The 17,675-nt window shown below is 43.0% G+C and overlaps 1 protein-coding gene and 1 long non-coding RNA gene across 3 annotated transcripts in view; one reads left to right on the forward strand and one right to left on the reverse strand.

Annotated features, from left to right (window-relative positions):
* ACVR1B (activin A receptor type 1B) overlaps window positions 1-17,675 on the reverse strand; it is a 39,253-nt gene that overhangs the window by 11,604 nt on the left and 9,974 nt on the right. For both annotated transcript variants that reach the window (XM_082212584.1, XM_082212585.1), the window contains exons 2-4: window positions 9,360-9,599; window positions 4,439-4,687; window positions 2,367-2,597 (exon numbers count right to left, since the gene is read on the reverse strand). In XM_082212584.1, coding sequence (XP_082068710.1) covers window positions 2,367-2,597; window positions 4,439-4,687; window positions 9,360-9,599 — 720 coding nt within the window. The remainder of the gene's footprint in view (window positions 1-2,366; window positions 2,598-4,438; window positions 4,688-9,359; window positions 9,600-17,675) is intronic.
* Window positions 12,373-17,675, forward strand: part of LOC309526674 — a 58,956-nt gene continuing 53,653 nt past the window's right edge. Inside the window, exon 1 of the long non-coding RNA XR_014216823.1 lies at window positions 12,373-12,658. This is a non-coding gene — a long non-coding RNA (uncharacterized lncRNA). The remainder of the gene's footprint in view (window positions 12,659-17,675) is intronic.

The raw sequence follows: 17,675 nt of genomic DNA on the forward strand, positions 1-17,675 counted from the left end.
CAGACCAGATCTGTCGCCAATAAGCCCTACATACACGAGACAAACTGGAACTGCTGCGAGCGGCAGACCCCAACAGCACTGGTCCTCGCACACTTCGCCCCAACAAAAAGGGAGGAACAACAGAAATTCTCCCTGTCACTACTGATGGTCATGATCTCTAGCAAAGGCAGTAGACAACGATTCCTGGGAGACTAAGGAGAGGGTAGGGCTGGGCGATATATCACCCGAAACCAGTTTGAAGTCCATATGATACCGGTTTCATACTTTTTGACCTGGAAATATATTGTGAATCATGATGTATGTTAGGGTTGGGTGATGTATTGTCCAAAATGGGTTCAAAGTCCATATCGTGGTATTGGTTTCCTAATTTTTGACCTGGCAATATATCACAAATCATTGTGTATATGTGTGTGCTCCATGCAAAAATCACCATGTGGGAAAACCGTGAAGCCAGCCAATGCCTCTACATTCATATTCCAGACGTTGTGATATATAGGTATATCGCGATGTTCATAACAATGTTGAAAACCAGATATCGCCCAGCCCTAGGAAAGGGATGGATCCCTGAAGCTGCCTGACTTGGCTGTCAAGAGAAGGCAGTGTGTGATATATCACATGCAACGTTCTTTTACTCCTGCTGTATAAACAGCTCCAAAGTGAAGCACATTGTTGTGGCATTACAGGAGCAAACGACTGGTGTCCCCAATGGCCAAGCACACATACACACACACAACACTGCATACACTTGAAAGCAACTCATTTTATACCAGCGCTCCTTGGCATCATCAGACAATGAATACTCTTTAATAGCTACTAATAAGAGCAACTGTTAACCTTCGTTTCCTGTTAAGATTATCAATTTTGCATGAGAGGCGCAGGATCAGGTCTATAATGCAAGAGCTGTTTCTCAAAACTGGCAATATCCAAGCTGGTACAGAGAGATGAATTTTAAAAAGCGCACTAAGCTTAAGTGATTTCTATAGCAGCAGAAGCATCCGTCATGGGCTGGGTATGTTTTCCAGGTTGAGAAACTGAACAGCTTGGACAGAAACGGAGGAAGTCAGATGACTTTGCCGTGAATGAAGTCCTAGGACTTACTTAGCCCCAAGCCACCCCAAGGGAGGTTTTGCTTGAACACTCTCACAGAAAAACTAATAAATGAGCCAGTCACAAAACTAGAAGCTGGTGAAAGTCAAAAGGCAGGAGCCCTCACAGTGTGTGAGGTTAATTGTTTCTGAAGGCCCGGGAAAAGTTACTTGTACACTGGTCTGCAATAAAATCAGTTTTGAGAAGGGAGTTATTTGAACTAGCTGAATTTGAATAACCTTTTGAAGGGGGAATGTGACATGCTGCTTGGGAAATGTGCCAGTGTAATACATCTGAACTCTGCACATATTCAAATCACGTCAATGTGACCAATTCTGCTTTGTTACGACAGTTAGCAATCAGAAGCCAAAGGCTGTGACTGCTGCCCATCTGCAAGAACGAGAGGGGTGGTTCTGGTTGCTCTATGCTTCACCCACCACCAGCCAAATGCAAAGCTGCCACTGTCATGGACAGACATAGGCAAAGTGATACTCAGAGCTGTTCTGATAGCCACTGCTGCAGTTTCCTGTGCTCAACTTAGAGCAGGGGTATGAAAACTGTGGCCCTCCAGTTGCTGTCAGACTCAAACTCCCACCAGCCTCAGTTGGCATGGCCATTGGTCATGGTCGAGGCAAGCTGTAGTCCAGAAACATCTGGAGGGCCAGAGGTTCCCCACACCTGGGTCTAGAGTTAACTCACCTAAGGTTGAGCTCTCTCTCCTCCCATCTGGTTAGCCCAAATTGATTTTTCACATTGAGTGCTTCATGATGACTCCCTTGAATTTTCCAGGTAAGGACCTGAGAGTGGCCCTGTGTCTCTTTTATCATTGATCAGAAAGGAAGATTAAACCAGGTGGAGTGTCTATCATTGTGATATGGGGGGCAGGGAGAGGAGGGGAGAACTTCCTCAGTTAATTTTGTCTTATGGAAGCCTTAAGATACAGAAAGACAACAGTATACCTCCCTTGCCCATAATCCTTTAGCTTTCTAGTTTCTTTGCCTTTCTTCCTCCATCAGAGTCAGTGTGAGGTTTTAGCCCTATCGAAACTGGCCTCTCACCAAAAACAGTAAAAAATTAATTGTGCTGTGTTGTTGCTTTGCCTCTCAGCACTTAAGGCATTCACGAACATTTCAGGATGACACATCAGCGCAGTCAACAGACACAAAGGCTTCAACATCGCCATGAAACTATAATGTAGACTGCAGATAGCACAAAGCAATATTTTAAAATACAATCTGTAACTCTGGTTTGTTTACTGGAATGCAGAAGCAGCACGATACCTTTGTTGTCTGCAGCGATAAACCCCAAAATATTCTCATGGCGCAGCATGACCGTTTGGTAGATCTCGGCTTCTCTGAACCAGGATCTCTCTTCCCGCGAAGAAAAGATTTTCACAGCTACATCGCCGCCACGCCACCGGCCACGCCACACTTCCCCAAAACGACCTTTGCCGATTATTTCCTGCAGGACAATTGTCCGAGCCACAGTGCGCTGGACAAAGAGCGGCAAACCTGCCGGCAAAAAGTTAAATTAGAGATAGGGAAGACAAGGCCAGTATAAAGAAGAAAGTAGGCCAAGTTTGGTTATGACGTACAGTGGTACCTCGGGTTACAGGCGCTTCAGGTTACAGACTCCACTAACTCAGAAATAGTACCTCGGGTTAAGAACTTTGCTTCAGGATGAGAACAGAAATTGCGTGGCAGCGGCACCAGGAGGCCCCATTAGCTAAAGTGGTACCTCAGGTTAAGAACGGACCTCCAGATCGAATTAAAGTTCTTAACCCGAGGTACCACTGTATTCAAGAGTCCAAATCAAAGATTTCCTGCTCTTATTAGGGCCTGATGCAGCAATTATCTTCTAAAGATCCAAAGTGTGGATATCCTCAAAAGAAGCATAGCAGCCATGTCACTGAAACAGGAGCTTGAGTCTGCAGTCCTATGTGCACAACCGGCCTTTGATATTGTGGCTGGCTGACAATGCTCAATATGCAGAAAGAAAGGGTTGAATTCAACATTGTGCTATGCTGAATGTTCTGTCTAATGCCAGGCAGAACAACCCCCCTACTCTCCACCTGTATGCCATTCTGGGGTTCTCCTGACCCCCGAGCCAATTTGGGGGGTCACACATATGGGAAAAACATGTTGCGCAAGTGGAAGCCCTTCCACAGGGCTTCCACTTACAGGGTTTGTTAGTGGAATATTCATGCAGCAAGAAAGGGAAGTGTTGAAAAGGATCCCATAGGGCAGGAAGCCAAGGTGGCTTGGCTTTAAGTACTCAAGAGCCTCTTAAGACGTCATGTGCAAAAAAGAGGTTCCTTCAGCTTTATAACAGATGTGAAGATAAATAGGTACCACTTTATAGCGGGAAGGTAAACGGCGTTTCCGTGTGCTGCGCTGGCTCGCCAGAGCAGCTTCGTCACGCTAGCCACGTGACCCGGAAGTGTCTCCGGACAGCGCTGGCCCCCGGCCTCTTAAGTGGGATGGGTGCACAACCCTAGAGTCGGACACGACTGGCCCGTACGGGCAGGGGTACCTTTACCTTTACCTATAGGCAATCCATTTAAAACTTCAGTGTCCTGTGTGGTGCCTATGAGTAGAAAACTGGCACATTCTCAATTCAGATTCCATTTTAGCAATCGGTACAACTAGACCATATTTGTGGCTTGCCCATCGCTCAACCTCAGTCAGTCCTGTGTGCAAAATGGGGACACTGACAATCTATCCTATATGTCGTTGGCAATTACTGAGATATTGAGAAGCATTTTGAATGCTCTAAATGATACGCTAACTTGTGCCAAAGATATGCAGCAGATGTGAATGTAGCTATGCCAGGCCTGATTTGAACTATAATCTACACTGGGAAGGTGATAAGTCACATGGGCACCTATTGCAGCACATAAGGAAGTGGAGCATCCTTCTTTTCCTACTCATTTTTACCCCTGCTGTGCAACAGAAGGGAAAGGAAAATAACTGCTGAGAACTTGACTTTGAGGAAGAAAGCGCTCTCTTCTTTAACTTCATAACAAATGCCTACTCCAGACGAGAACAGCAGCCAATTTAGGGCCACTTGCTTCTTGCTTTCAGCGCCTATTGTTTAAACTGCAACACTAAGAAGGAGAATGGTTTCAGAATTCCATCATATTAAAGAAAATGATTTAATAATAATAGTACTTTTATTATTTATACCTCGCCCCTGTGGCTGGGTTTCCCCAGTCACTTCGGGTGGCTTACAGCATATATAAAAACATAATAAGGTGAATATACTGCATTTTTACTAATATGAGAGCCATATAACATAGCTTAGCAACATTTTTAAAAAACAAAATGTTGCATAAAAAGGAAGGCCTTTGTACCTGAGCCAGAGCCAGAGGTAGACAGATCATACACTAGATCTTGAAGGGTTTTGTCCTTGGATAGACACATCTCGCAAGATGGATCTTCCATGTCCAGCCGCTGACGATTGTGATATACTCGCTGATGGTGGTGAAAGACAAAAACCACTATGATCAAAATGACGAACACAAGGAACACTGGGCCTGCAATCACAGCCACAAGCTCCACAGGTCCCCAGCCAGAAGGCGTTTCATCATCTTTCCGATGCCCTTGAGGAGAGACAAAGAACAAACGTTTCACCTTCAAATTCAAAACCAGCATGCATGCACTAATTTTAGGTTGTATTTTAAAAGTGTGCAGAAAGGTCTGTGATGATGAAAACCAAAGGTATGGAGCAAAGAGAGATGAAAGATATTGGCAGGAATTTACACTGGTTACACTGAGGATGTGCACCCTTCCTTCAGCGCAGAGACCATGAGAATCCCCTCCTTGTTTTCAACCAACTGCAGTTTGTCATTTCATCTGAATTAAAACAAACTGCAGTTAGGAGAAAATGGAAAGTAGGAGGAGGCTTTTGCTCATAACACTAAATCAGGGTTTAGCGTTATATCTGAATCAGGCCACTATAATACTGAAAGAAAGTCTAAATGAATGGGATTTTTGTTTTCAGTCTCTAGGTTTTCAGAAGTCTCTTCTCACACTGATATAGACAACTAATGGAATGTTGATGCAAAATAAGAAGACAAGCATTGCTTCAAAGTAACATAAGCTACTTCCATGGACTTATCCAGCATCTCCTTTATCCCCTCTCAAGAGTTTACTGCTTATTACTCAAATTGACTCCCTTTTTAAAATCCCAGAATCATGAAAATTTGCTCACTTCTATTGAAAGAGAGCTCTCTTAGGCCTTAAGTAACTATATGGCAGAAAGGCGCTTCTCAGGTGTGGCTTTTGCTGTTATAATGTTTTATGAAAGTCAGAAACTACTTGCATAAGCAGAAACTTCACTCCAACATGCAGCAATCGTCTACTTAACAGAACATAAAGCTGTTGAGTCCATAGAAGATATGCAGGCTAAGCGTATTAAGCATAACTTCCATAGCTGAGAAAATAGTCCCTCTTCATCTTTCCTAATTATGTAACCCAAATGTTTTGCTTTAAGTTAATTCACACGTAAGTCTTGGACTGCATACACACCATATATTTAAAGCACATGACTTTCCCCAGCAATCCTGGGAAATGAGTTTACCCCTCACAGCGTTACAATTTCCAGGATTCTCCAGGGCAAATAATGTGCTTTAAATGTATGGTGTGCAGACAATCTAAGCCAAACCATAGTTTAGTGGAAACACACAAGTGTGTGGTTTCCTGAAGAAAAGATTGCAGCCTGTGTCTTCCTTCCTTCCTGTTGCTGCACTACCCAGATCTAAGCCATGGTTTGGCCAAATGTGTTGTCCAAATCTGGGCTTGTGGTTTGTCTCCTCCATAAGCTATAAACTCAAGAACAAACCTTGTGGTTTGTGTGTAAATTTACATATGCTTTCTAATTACAAAATAAACTTCGGGGGGGGGGGGAGAGACACACAATTCATGGTTTGTCTGGAGTGGGACTAGCCATGAGTTCAGCAGACACACGAAGTCAAACCATGCTTTAGCTCACATAGGAACCCTAACGCTCATGCATTTGCGCTGAGCCATGGTGTGGTTTAGCATTAGAATTTAAGGCACTGTAAATATGCATTAACCTTAATCCCCAAGTTTTACAAACACATCGCTTTTCTGTCAAGTCTGCCATGCAGACAGGCTCTCTATGATCTGACAGGAACAAGGAGTTGCAATGGAACTTGATGTCACGAGGGGGAGCCAAAGGGATTCTCACGTGTACTTTTCACCCTCTGCAAATAAGAACAGAAGAGCAGCCGGGCAGCCTATCATCCTGTTTCCCAAAGTAGCAAACCAGACACCTACGGTCTGAACTGCTCCTTGCAGGCAAGCTACCTTGAAAACAGTATAGAGCCCTCATGACTGCTAAACACCGAAAGGTAAATTCATGGACGACAAGGCTAATTCCTTTTTAAAGCCATCCGAGTTGGTGGCCACCACAACATTTTATGGCAGTGAATTCCATAATTTAACTATGTGCTGTGTGCACTTTTTGTTTGTCCCAAATTTCCTACCATTCAGCATCATTAGATGATCCTGCAGTCTAGATTTAAGAAAGAGAAAAAACCCCTTTTTCATCTACTTACTCTACACCAGGGTTTCTCAAACTTGAGTCTCCAGTTGTATTTTTTGAACTACATTTCCCATCATCCCTGACCACTGATCTTGCTAGCTAGGGATGATGGGAGTTGTAGTCCAAAAACAGCTGGAGACCCAAGTTGGGGACACACTGCTCTACACCATGCACAATTTTATAAACCTCTTATTCTGTAACCCCTTACCTTTAGTCTAAGCTAAAAAGCCCCAAACAATGTAAGCTTTCGTCATATGAGAGTTGTCTAGACCCTGGATCAAAAGCCTGCGAGGCAGCATTCAAGTGAGAGGGTCTAATATACAATCAAGAAATTTCATGCATAATTTAACTCCTGTCTAGGCCCTAAACAGGGTGCTAAAACTTGCATAGCTGTGAATATGCCAAAGGGCGGATAAGGTATTTAAATGAAAATCTAGCAGGATATGTGTGCTCAAACCTGTTTGGCTGTTCCACATAATATCTGTGTTTATAATGCTAACTGTTCTTATCCATTCCCTCCCCCCGCCCCCAATTTATATTTTATTATTTTCCGTCAAGAGAACAACACAATAAAAGCACAGTCTGGATACAATCACAGACGCATATCAAAAGAGAAAAATAAAATTCCAATCAAACTCTGGTAGCAAGAAAAAAAATTCTAAACATATTAAATACAATGTCACTAATATGAAACCAAATAAAGAATTCAAAAAAATCCCAGTTAAGAAACTATATCAGGCTCAGGTGCCTTCAGAGTATACAGCTGTAAGAATAAAATAGCTACTGTAAGTGTGCACATAAACCTAATTTTTTATTTAAATTACTAATTTAAAAAGAAAATCCCCACCTTTGGTTAATCACTCTCTACTGCAACTGAAAAGCAAAATAAATAAATAAATCAGAAGTTTTTATCTGACTTTCACCAGAAACACTCAGGAAATGAAGTCTTCATTCCCTATGTATTTCTGGTGAAAATCAGATAAAAACTAGGTAGGTGAACCATCAAGGCTTGATTTCTGTCAAAGTCTGAATTAACTTTTTCAAGCCATTATCATACAGTTTAATAACAGTGTTCCAAGAACGTTTATCAGAATCCTGATATTAAAGTTCCAGATGAAAAACAGGTTCAGCTCTGGTTTTGGAACTGCCCAATCTCAAGAGGGTGGCAATTTTGACATTTAAAGCATTATACAGCTCAGGATCTGTATACCAAAAGGACTGTCTTCCCCATATCAACATCAGAGGCCTTTTTGTGTGTGTCACCTCTAAGAGAGGGTCCAGAGGGTGGCGACAAGAGAATGACCCTTTGTGTAGCAGCTGCCTATCTATGGAATGCTCTCCCCAAGGAGACCTGCAGGGCATAAACTTTTTCATTGTTTTGGTGCCAGGCAAAGACGCTTGCATTTTCCTAGACATTTTGGCAGAACAAATGACTGGATATCTGTATTATAATTATATATTTAATACACTTATGTTATTATGTTATGTTATTATGTTATTGTATTTTCATTCCGGTAGTAAATCATTTCAGGACATTTTGGAGCAGTAAGTGGTATATAAATTTAATAAACCTAACCAATCAGCTTCTTAATATGGCTGTTGCCCCCCCCTCTGATACACAGCTTAAATCAGGGGTCAGCAACTTTTTTCAGCCCTGAGCCAATCCACCATCCCTCAGACCATGTGGTGGGCTGGACTATATTTTGAAAAAAATATATGAACGAATTCCTATGCCCCACAAATAACCCAGAGATGCATTTTAAATAAAAGGACACATTCTACTCATGTAAAAACACCAGGCAAGCCCCACAAATAACCCAGAGATGCATTTTAAATAAAAGGACACATTCTACTCATGTAAAAACACCAGGCAAGCCCCACAAATAACCCAGAGATGCATTTTAAATAAAAGGACACATTCTACTCATGTAAAAACACGCTGATTCCCGGACCATCCAAGGCTGGATTGAGAAGGCGATTGGGCCACATCCGCCCCCCCCCGGCCTTAGGTTGCCTACCCCTGGCATAAATAATTTCCCTTGAGACTGGATTCTGTTGTGGGGATAATCACATTTTCCCTCTACGCAAGCTCCAAAATTGTGTCACTAAGAATGTGGTGCTGGCTTTCAAAATAGTGCATATGTTGCTTTTGGCTTTTCTAAAAATGGAATGTGGTTGTACAAGGGTCATGGGCATGTATTTGCAATGCCATTAGTGACAGCAAAACCACTATTTAGCCCACCCCATTTTGTGAACTTTTACTGCATAATTTTCAAAAAACGCATTCCATGGTTGTGTGCTCTCCTACCAAACTCATAAAAAGAGGAAGGATACTAAATCTGCCTGTGCCCTACTATTTCAGAATGCAGTATTGCTCATCTATCCAGCCCAACTTCCAAAGGGGGAAAAAGTGAGAGCTGCGGAAAAAAGAATGGTTTTCTCATCCTCTTATGTGGGAAATGGATGTTGTCCTCTGACAGCCATGTCTGAAGAGTGGTCAATAAATATTAGCAATTAAAAAATACACACCCAAATAAGTAAAAAATAAACTACCCCCATGATCCTTTGAGTTGGTATTATAAAACAAAAAAGAGAAATACTGGTGGCTGGATTTAGCAAGCACAGCACCAAGAATAAAATCAGGCGTTTCAAAAATTGTATTTTAAGAGACCCACACACTGCCCTCTTCCCTTCAGCTCACTTACCACTGGGTACCAGAGGATCGATTTTGTTACAGTAGTCTTCGTAGCAGCAGTGTGTATTGCGCACATCTTCTGAACTCAGGCAGAAGAAGGGTTTTCCAGCAGGTATCAGCTTGGCTTTAGGGATACAGGTTCGGACGTGATGCATCAGCCCATTCACATTTGTTATTGAGACCATGCAGGCTCCGTCTGTTTCACATGTAGTGTTGCCTTGGTTGCATTCGTTGCACTCGCACAATAAAGCTGAAGAGACACAGAAAAAGAACGCTCTTGTTAGCAAACTCCCAGCTGAAGCACAACTTGTGGTCCTTCTGCCCTAAGATGGGACTCCAGATTGCGCCAAAGTTTCACCAAGATGCACCTGGCTTTAAAGCAGGACCAGTAACATTACAGAACGTTTTGAACACAAATAGGCCAAGACTACATGTCCAACATTTACTGTTATGTTCTCAGATTTCCCATCTGCTAAAATCCATAAAAGAATGACTCATTCAGTTCCTAGTTCTTATAATTCTATATTGCCACCAGGAATAAGACAAGCCTCTCACTCATAGCTACTCTTTATAGAAAACACTCCCATACTTAAGGACTCTTCAGTAAATTCAGTTTGGAGAATCTCTCAAACTGATGCACTTTCCCAATACAGCTATGAACTACTGAAAATATATGTGGGCTTAGCTACCTCAATCAGCCAACTGCAAAATATTTTTAAATAAATATCAGTGCTTCAGAATATCCCATGCTGGACACTGACTATCAAGGCATTCTTTTCAGCTAATTTGTTTCTGCTCCGCCAGACTAACTTTAAGTGCAAGAGAAGCAAATCTGCTGAGATATGGGCCCTTTGTCGAGAATTTCAACGTGTGTGTGTGTATCAATGTAAAGGTATGGCGAGCCAGCGCAGCACACAGAAACACCGTTTACCTTCCTGCCAGTAAGCGGTCCCTATTTATCTACTTGCACCTGGAGGTGCTTTCGAACTGCTAGGTTGGCAGGCGCTGGGACCGAGCAACGGGAGCGCACCCCGCCGTGGGGATTCGAACCGCCAACCTTTCGATCGGCAAGCCCTAGGCACTGAGGCTTTTACCCACAGTGCCACCCGCGTCCCACATGTATCAATGTACTACCATGCAAAACACCTCCCATTAAACAAACCCACCCCCCACTATCAACCCCTGAAAAGGACAGGTTCGTTTCCTGTAAGATACTGAACAGCTGGGTTGAATATCAATGACAAAGGCACGATTCAAACTGCTATCTGCAGCGAAAGACCCAGCATCCTACCTGTTATTGGGAAACTTGAAAGCCATCAATAAGCTTTAGTACAGTACCAAGAAGTTATCTGAAGCAGCAACTCATTCTCTAGAACAATTTTTTAAAAATAACTCCAATATTCCCTTTATCATGGCAAAGCAGTTGGGGTGGGGAAGCGAAAAAACCAAAAACATCAGCCTGCATCACTTTGGTTAAGTCAACTCAAAAAAGATCGTGGCAGTTAACTGCAAACAGTTAAGTGTGAGATCCCAATAAGTATATCACAGTGATTCCATTCATACACAGACATACTCAGAAGTCAAACAGAATCCATTCCGGAAGTCCATTCCACTTCCGAAAAGTTCAGAAACCAAGGCGCGGCTTCCGATTGGTTCCCAATTGTGCAGGCATGCCAGAAACAATAGCGGAAGCTGTGCCGAACATTTAGCTTCCCAAAAAAGTTCAAAAACCAGAACACTCATTTCCAGTTTTCGATCATTTGGGAGCCGGAACGTTTGACTCCCAAGGCGTTTGGGAGCCAAGGTATAACTGTATTCAAGGTTGTGACCAGACAGCAGCACTGGGTGAGTGTTCCTCAGCCCCTTGGCATTTGTGCTATGGGGCTCTGCAAGGTACAATTCTTTCCCCAGTGGTATTTAATACCTATATGAAGTTGTGGGGTGTGGTCATTAGGCGTTCTGGAGCGAGGTATTGCCAGTATGCTGATGCAGTATTCTTCTTCTCTATAACATCTGACTCAGGAGAGGCTGTGAAAGCTTTGGAACAGTGTCTTGGTGGACAGGATGAGGGCCAATAAACTGTGTTTAAATCCTGGAAAGAAGGCGGCTCTTTAGGCAGATGGTACCCGTGTTTGGGAAATTGGCGAGCTACCCATTCTGGATGGGGTTGCAATCCTTGGATACACCTTTGTCATTTGAGCCCCAAGTTTATTCTGTGGCTTTGACCAGTTTCATCTAGTTTGCCAACTACGGCCGTTCCTGGACAGGGATAGACTGACCACTGTAGCCTTGTGGCTAGATTACTGTAATGCGCTCTATGTGGGGCTGCCCTTGGTTCAGAAGCTTCAGCTGCTGCAGAATGCTGCAGCCAGACTGCTGATGCGAGTTTCTGGTCACGAACACGTGACACCATTGTTAAAACAGCTGCACTGACTGCCCATCTGCTACTGAGCCAGGTTCAAAGTTCTTGTACTGATTTACAAAACCCTAAACAAGATGGTTCCAGGATACCTCAGGGATCTCCAGAACCCTTATATTCCAGCTTGATCACCAAGATCATCTGAAGGAGTGTCTTTGGTCACTCCTGAGCTGGTGAGGCTTGTTTGACAACAGTGAGAAATCAAGCCTTTCGTGTCATCAGCCCCATACCCTACCATTAGAGATTCAGAGAGCGCCTTCTGTGCCAACTTTTAAATTCCTGCTGAAAACTTTTCTGTTCTGCTGGGCAATTAAGATTGCATCCCCCACAATGGTCTACTGATGTTTGTTTTTATTTTCTTTTTGCTTTTAACTTGTTTTTTTACCTTTTACGATGTTCTCATTTGGTTTTATGTGTTTTTATATTGCTGTAGACTGCTGCGATTTTTTTTTTTGATACAGCTGTATATAAATACATTTTATAAATAAATTAATAAGTTGCTGATGACATCTGGATATAGGCTTTCAACATCAACTGTACCACAAACTCCCCCGGCAGCCTAGGGCAAGCCACACTCTCTCAGCTTTCTTCAGCAAAGTACAGTGGTGCCCCGCAAGACGAATGCCTCGCAAGACAAAAAACTCGCTAGACGAAAGGGTTTTGCGTTTTTTGAGCTGCTTCACAAGATGAATTTCCCTATGGGCTTGCTTCGCAAGACGAAAAACGAAAATGTCTTGCAAGTTTGTTTCCTTTTTCTTAACACCGTTAATACAGTTGCGACTTGACTTCGAGGAGCAACTCATAGAATGCGGTGTGGTAGCCTTTTTTGAGGTTTTTGAAGACTTTGGTGATTTTTGAAGCTTTTCCAAAACTTCTTTTGCAGCCATTTGGTAAGTTAAACTTTTAAAACTTTTTGGGGGTGTTTTGGATTTTGGGTTGGGGTGTTTGGAATTCAAGGACTTGGTGTTGGGGAGGGGTTTGCAAGAATCTGGAAGTTTGTTTCCCCCCCCCTGCATTTTTATGATTTTCTGTGACCATTGGGCCACTCTGCTGTTTTTTTAAAAAAATTCTGGATTTGAATTTCTGTGTGGTGGGTGGCTGGGGGAACAGTTGAGGAGGGGTTTGCAAGAATCTGGAAGCTTGTGTGGTTTTTTCTGCATTTTTATGATTTTCTGTGACCATTGGGCCACTCTGCTGTTTTTTTAAAAAAAATTCTGGATTTGAATTTCTGTGTGGTGGGTGGCTGGGGGAACAGTTGAGGAGGGGGTTCTTCAGCAAGAAGCAAAGAGTGGAAGAGGAACCTTCTTCGAGTTGTCCCCCAGAGTCTTAGAAAATGTACTGTACACATTGTTGATTTTTAAATGTTTTTCTGTCATGTTTAGAAACTTAATTTATTGTTCCTTCAATTTTTGAAATGCTCTTTACAGTATGTGTGACTTTAAAGAGCACTTAATAAACTCTTGTACCAAATCTGGCTTTGTTTGGACTTTTTTTGACCATAGGAACGCATTAATTGAATTTCAATGCATTCCTATGGGATTTCGTGCTTCGCAAGACGAAAAATTCGCTAGACGAAAAAACTCGCGGAACGAATTAATTTCGTCTTGCGAGGCACCACTGTACAGTAGGGACCCACACTGCAGAGTTGTATTAAGGATTGCTGAGATCACAGATGAATTTAGATAATCCTCCAAACAATGGTTTTGAAGGATGGCAATGTGGCACAGGCTTCCACTCTCTTCCTTCCTCCTCACATCCCAATCCCTTTCTCCATTTACAGGTTTTCTCCAGCTGTGAGAATTAGACAACCTACAGCTGCTAACTTCCAAACTACTTCAAATACACTTCAAACCATGATTTTAGAAGTTAGTGCTACCCTGCCTACCTGATTCAATGTCACAGCAAACTGTGGCTGGAAGAAAATCAAACTGAAGATGGAACTGGCATGCAAGGAAAGGGAATGCATGTCCTCATGTTACCTCCTTACTACTCTAAACTATGGCTTGGACGATTGGGTTATGGTTTCTCAACTGTGACAATGAGAAAAAAGCTCTGAACAATTTTACAGGGCAATCCTACTCAAAGTAAGTCCCATTATGTTCAGTGGGTCTTCCGCCATATAAGTGTGCAATGAATATAATAAATGCTTTTGTTAAACGTCATGTGAGAGCAGACTCATGCTGCAAGGGAAAGATAGAAAAGGGGATGGGAATTTCCAGATGGGAATTGGAAGACACGCCCCCCCCCCCGTCCTGTTCTCCTATGCAAATGTACTCCAGGACTTATTGATCAGTTATTCCCTTAACAGGGCTGAAAACAGGAAATAACCCTGAATTACGGATTTCAGGGAGTAGAGGATTTACAAAGAACAGGGACACACAGAATGAATTGCAGCCTCCTGCCCAACATTTCTCCCTTATAAATGTTCTCACCTTGCATTCATATATCAGAAAAAGCAAGTTTGAGAAGACACATTTGCCAAGAATGCACATAATTCCATCCTGAATCTCGCAGGTACATGATGCCACTTGTTTTCTATGAAGCAACAGCCACTTGCTACACTATGGGATAAAGAAAGCATTCTACCCTTTATTCAAATGCAAGGCAGCTGCCAATTTTCGTATCTCAAGCCTCCAAGCAAAAGCTGTTCTTCTCTCAAGGTGGCTGGAAAAGAAAATGCAGCCAAATCCTGAAACAGCAAGGATGAATATAATAATGTCAAGGAGAAGGGTGGGTGCACGTAATGAGCACGCCATACTTTCTACAGCTGTCATCAGATCCTGTTTCCCCAGAGGGGATAAAGAGCATGTACGTACCTGCAGTGTGGAGTTCAAGGCAAAAAGTTGGTTGCAACTTTTTAAAAGGAGAAAGAAAAAGCTCTGTGATTAACTATTGCCCGCTCTTAACAACAAACTCCTCCAATCCTTAGGAAGACGTTATCACACTGTCAAGTCAGTTCAGAATACCCTTCAGAGGCAATGAATACATCTGACAACCTAAGCAGGGTCAGGCCCAGGTCAAGCCCTGGAACGGTGGTTCTAAGGAAATATCCAAGATGTTGCAGGAAGTGATGATGTGTACGCAGACAGTCTTCTGTATCAGCACCACAGTGAAAGCTCTAGCCTAGCACACTGGCCTGACAGGCAGAGAGTGACATCTATAGTCTTGGTGAACTCTGTGACTCCCAGGGGGGAAACTGGCTAAATACCAACCTTGTAATTACCGTATTTTTCACTCTATAGGACGTACTGGACCATAGGACGGGGAGAACAGGGAATTTTTTATTTCTTGTTCTCCCCCTCTAAAACAAGGTGTGTTCAAGGTGCATTCACCCAAAGCCTCCGGAACGCAGCGGGAGTTCCCGCTGCGCTCTGGAGGCTTCAGGCGGCTACCTTGGAAGCCTGGAGAGCAAGAGCGGTCGGTGCGCACTGACCCCTCTTGCTCTCCAGGCTTCAGTGAAGGCAACCCGAAGCCTCTGGAGCGCGGTGGGAGTTCCCTCTGGGCTCCGGAGGCTTCAGGTTCCTTTTGACCTGCTCTTTGGGGCTGGCGGTGGGGGGAGGCGCTGCTTTCCCCCACCGCCAGCCTCAAAGACTCTTGAAGCCTTTGGAACGCAGCGCAAGTTCCCGCTGCGCTCCAAAGGCTTCAGGCTTCGGGGACAGCCTTTGGAGCCTCTGCAGGGCCCCTGCGGAGGCTTTGCGCAGCCATCCCCAAGCTAGAACAGCGAGACGGAGTGCTCCACAGCGCTCCGTCTTGCTGTTCTGGCTTCGCGGACAGCCTTTCTAGCCTCTGCAGGGCAGCAGGGTGAAGGCACCCCGCTGCCCTGCAGAGGCTTTGCGTAGCTAACCCCAAGCTAGAAGAGCGAGACGGAGCGCTCCGCAGCGCTCCGTCTCCCTGTTCTGGCTTTGGGCTTAGCCGTGCAGCCTGCATTTGCTCTATAGGACGCACACACATTTCCCCTTAATTTTTGGAGGGGGAAAAGTGTGTCCTATAGAGCGAAAAATACGGTACATTAAGGTCTCACATCTTCACCTTGCAGTTGCAACTGGATGCAGCTTTCTGATTTTCCCTCTCAAACAGGACCAGTAAGCTGCAAGACAGGGGCTGCATTACAAGGTAATGAAGATCCTACTTGAGTAGGATTTTGACTGGGCTAACGTAAGAGTTATGGAAGGTAAGCTATTAAGAAGAATCACTTACAAACTAACAGAAGAAGTTAAAAATAAAGTTTTCAATAGTAGTTCACAAGAGATAAACATAGATTAGTACTTCAGCCTTGCTGTCTGGCACAGGCAGATATCCTTTCTATTTTGGGATTGGAAAAAGGAAATTGAAGACAAAAAGACTCTGATGTTCCAAGATGGAGAGAGAGATACTATGCATTTGAATTATTTTGAAGGGGAGACCTCATTTTAATATGAAAATTCAAACAACTCAATTAAGGTTGAGACTGTTGGTGGTCTTTAGGTTAATCAGTTTTCGGCGGCAGCTGTGCTGCCTTCTCAAAAGCTCTCTGAGAATGCAGCTATGCAAGGCAACAGTAGAAACTTTCACTCCTAAGTTTAGTTAAGAGAAACAACGGGTTTTTGAGTACACTTTACTATAGAGCCATTAAGTGACTTTGATTCTGACAACAAATGAAAGTCTAACAAATTATTGTTGGTATAGTGCAAGTTGGAGACAAGATTAAATTGAAGAGATAAGAAATAAAGGGGCAATTTTCTAGTTCTCTCTTCCTGAGCATCCAGCAAGTGCAAACACAATTTTTAATTCCAAGCCGTGAGGAGTGGAAAGAAAGGAGGGATCTTTTTTATTTTTTGTAATGGCAAAACGACAACCATTAAGAGCAATTCCATTTGGTTTATTTCTGCTTTTGACGAATATATGCAGTTCGGCCCATGTTGTTACTTAAAACACCTTAAAGTGACTAACATAGGCTTTAGAAGACCAGCAGATGCATGAAAACAAGCAATCCAGAGTCTACAATTCTGGATTGTCAATATCAGGGCTTTCTATTTTAAGAATACAACCTTTGGGAGCCTGCTTGTATTCTCCCCTTGAAAGGAGTGCAAGATGACAAAAATGTTGTCATCTCATTTTATAGATCCAATAACCCTGTGAAGTAGCTTTAAGCTAGGACAGTGACTTGTCCAACACTCCTGCCATGTAATCAGTGCACTACTAGACTTGTAGCAATTCCTGATGAGTCTTCTTAATGGGTTAATGCCTGTTAAAGTCCTGGCTCTGCCTGGCATACTAAATAGATGATACAAACATGTCCTGTTCTCTGACACAAAACGTCTAGACCATCCATGCTAAGCATGTACAGCACCCTGAATGCCCATTGGCTGGATTCCGCTGAATGTTTGGTTTTAACTGTGTCTATTCTGTTTATATGCATGAATGTACAGAAACATCTGTCAATGTTGGGTAGCATCTGATTGCAATCGTTGACACCTTGTCTGTAGTAACTGGTTTACTGAAACCAGTTTACATGAAAAAGGCTTCGAATTAGTATTTGTGTGTATCTTACTTGTGTTGTCTACAACAGCACTTGTGTGGGCACAGAACTCCCATATTAGAAACTGCACTAGTTTGGAGAGGAGATGTTAGCTTTCCATACTGCTGTACAAAATAGCTAACATAAATACCACAAATTAAAAACTGCAATTGTTATCTTTGAAAGCCAGTCATGTGCTACAGGTAGCTAATTTTCCTATATATTACTGAGTCGTCTGATAATTAGTAATATTGCAGGTTTTACAAACTATCGGGGAGAATGATATATAAACAAACCCGAGACACATACTTCCTTTTCCCAGAGCTACTATAAGGATGTTAAACTTAGGAAAGCAAGAGAAGAGAATATATTCTTATATTAAGGTGGGAAAACACTTTTGTCCCCCCACT

The sequence above is a fragment of the Podarcis vaucheri genome (genome assembly GCF_965113315.1).
Source record: "Podarcis vaucheri genome assembly, chromosome: 2".
Taxonomy (NCBI): domain Eukaryota; kingdom Metazoa; phylum Chordata; class Lepidosauria; order Squamata; family Lacertidae; genus Podarcis; species Podarcis vaucheri.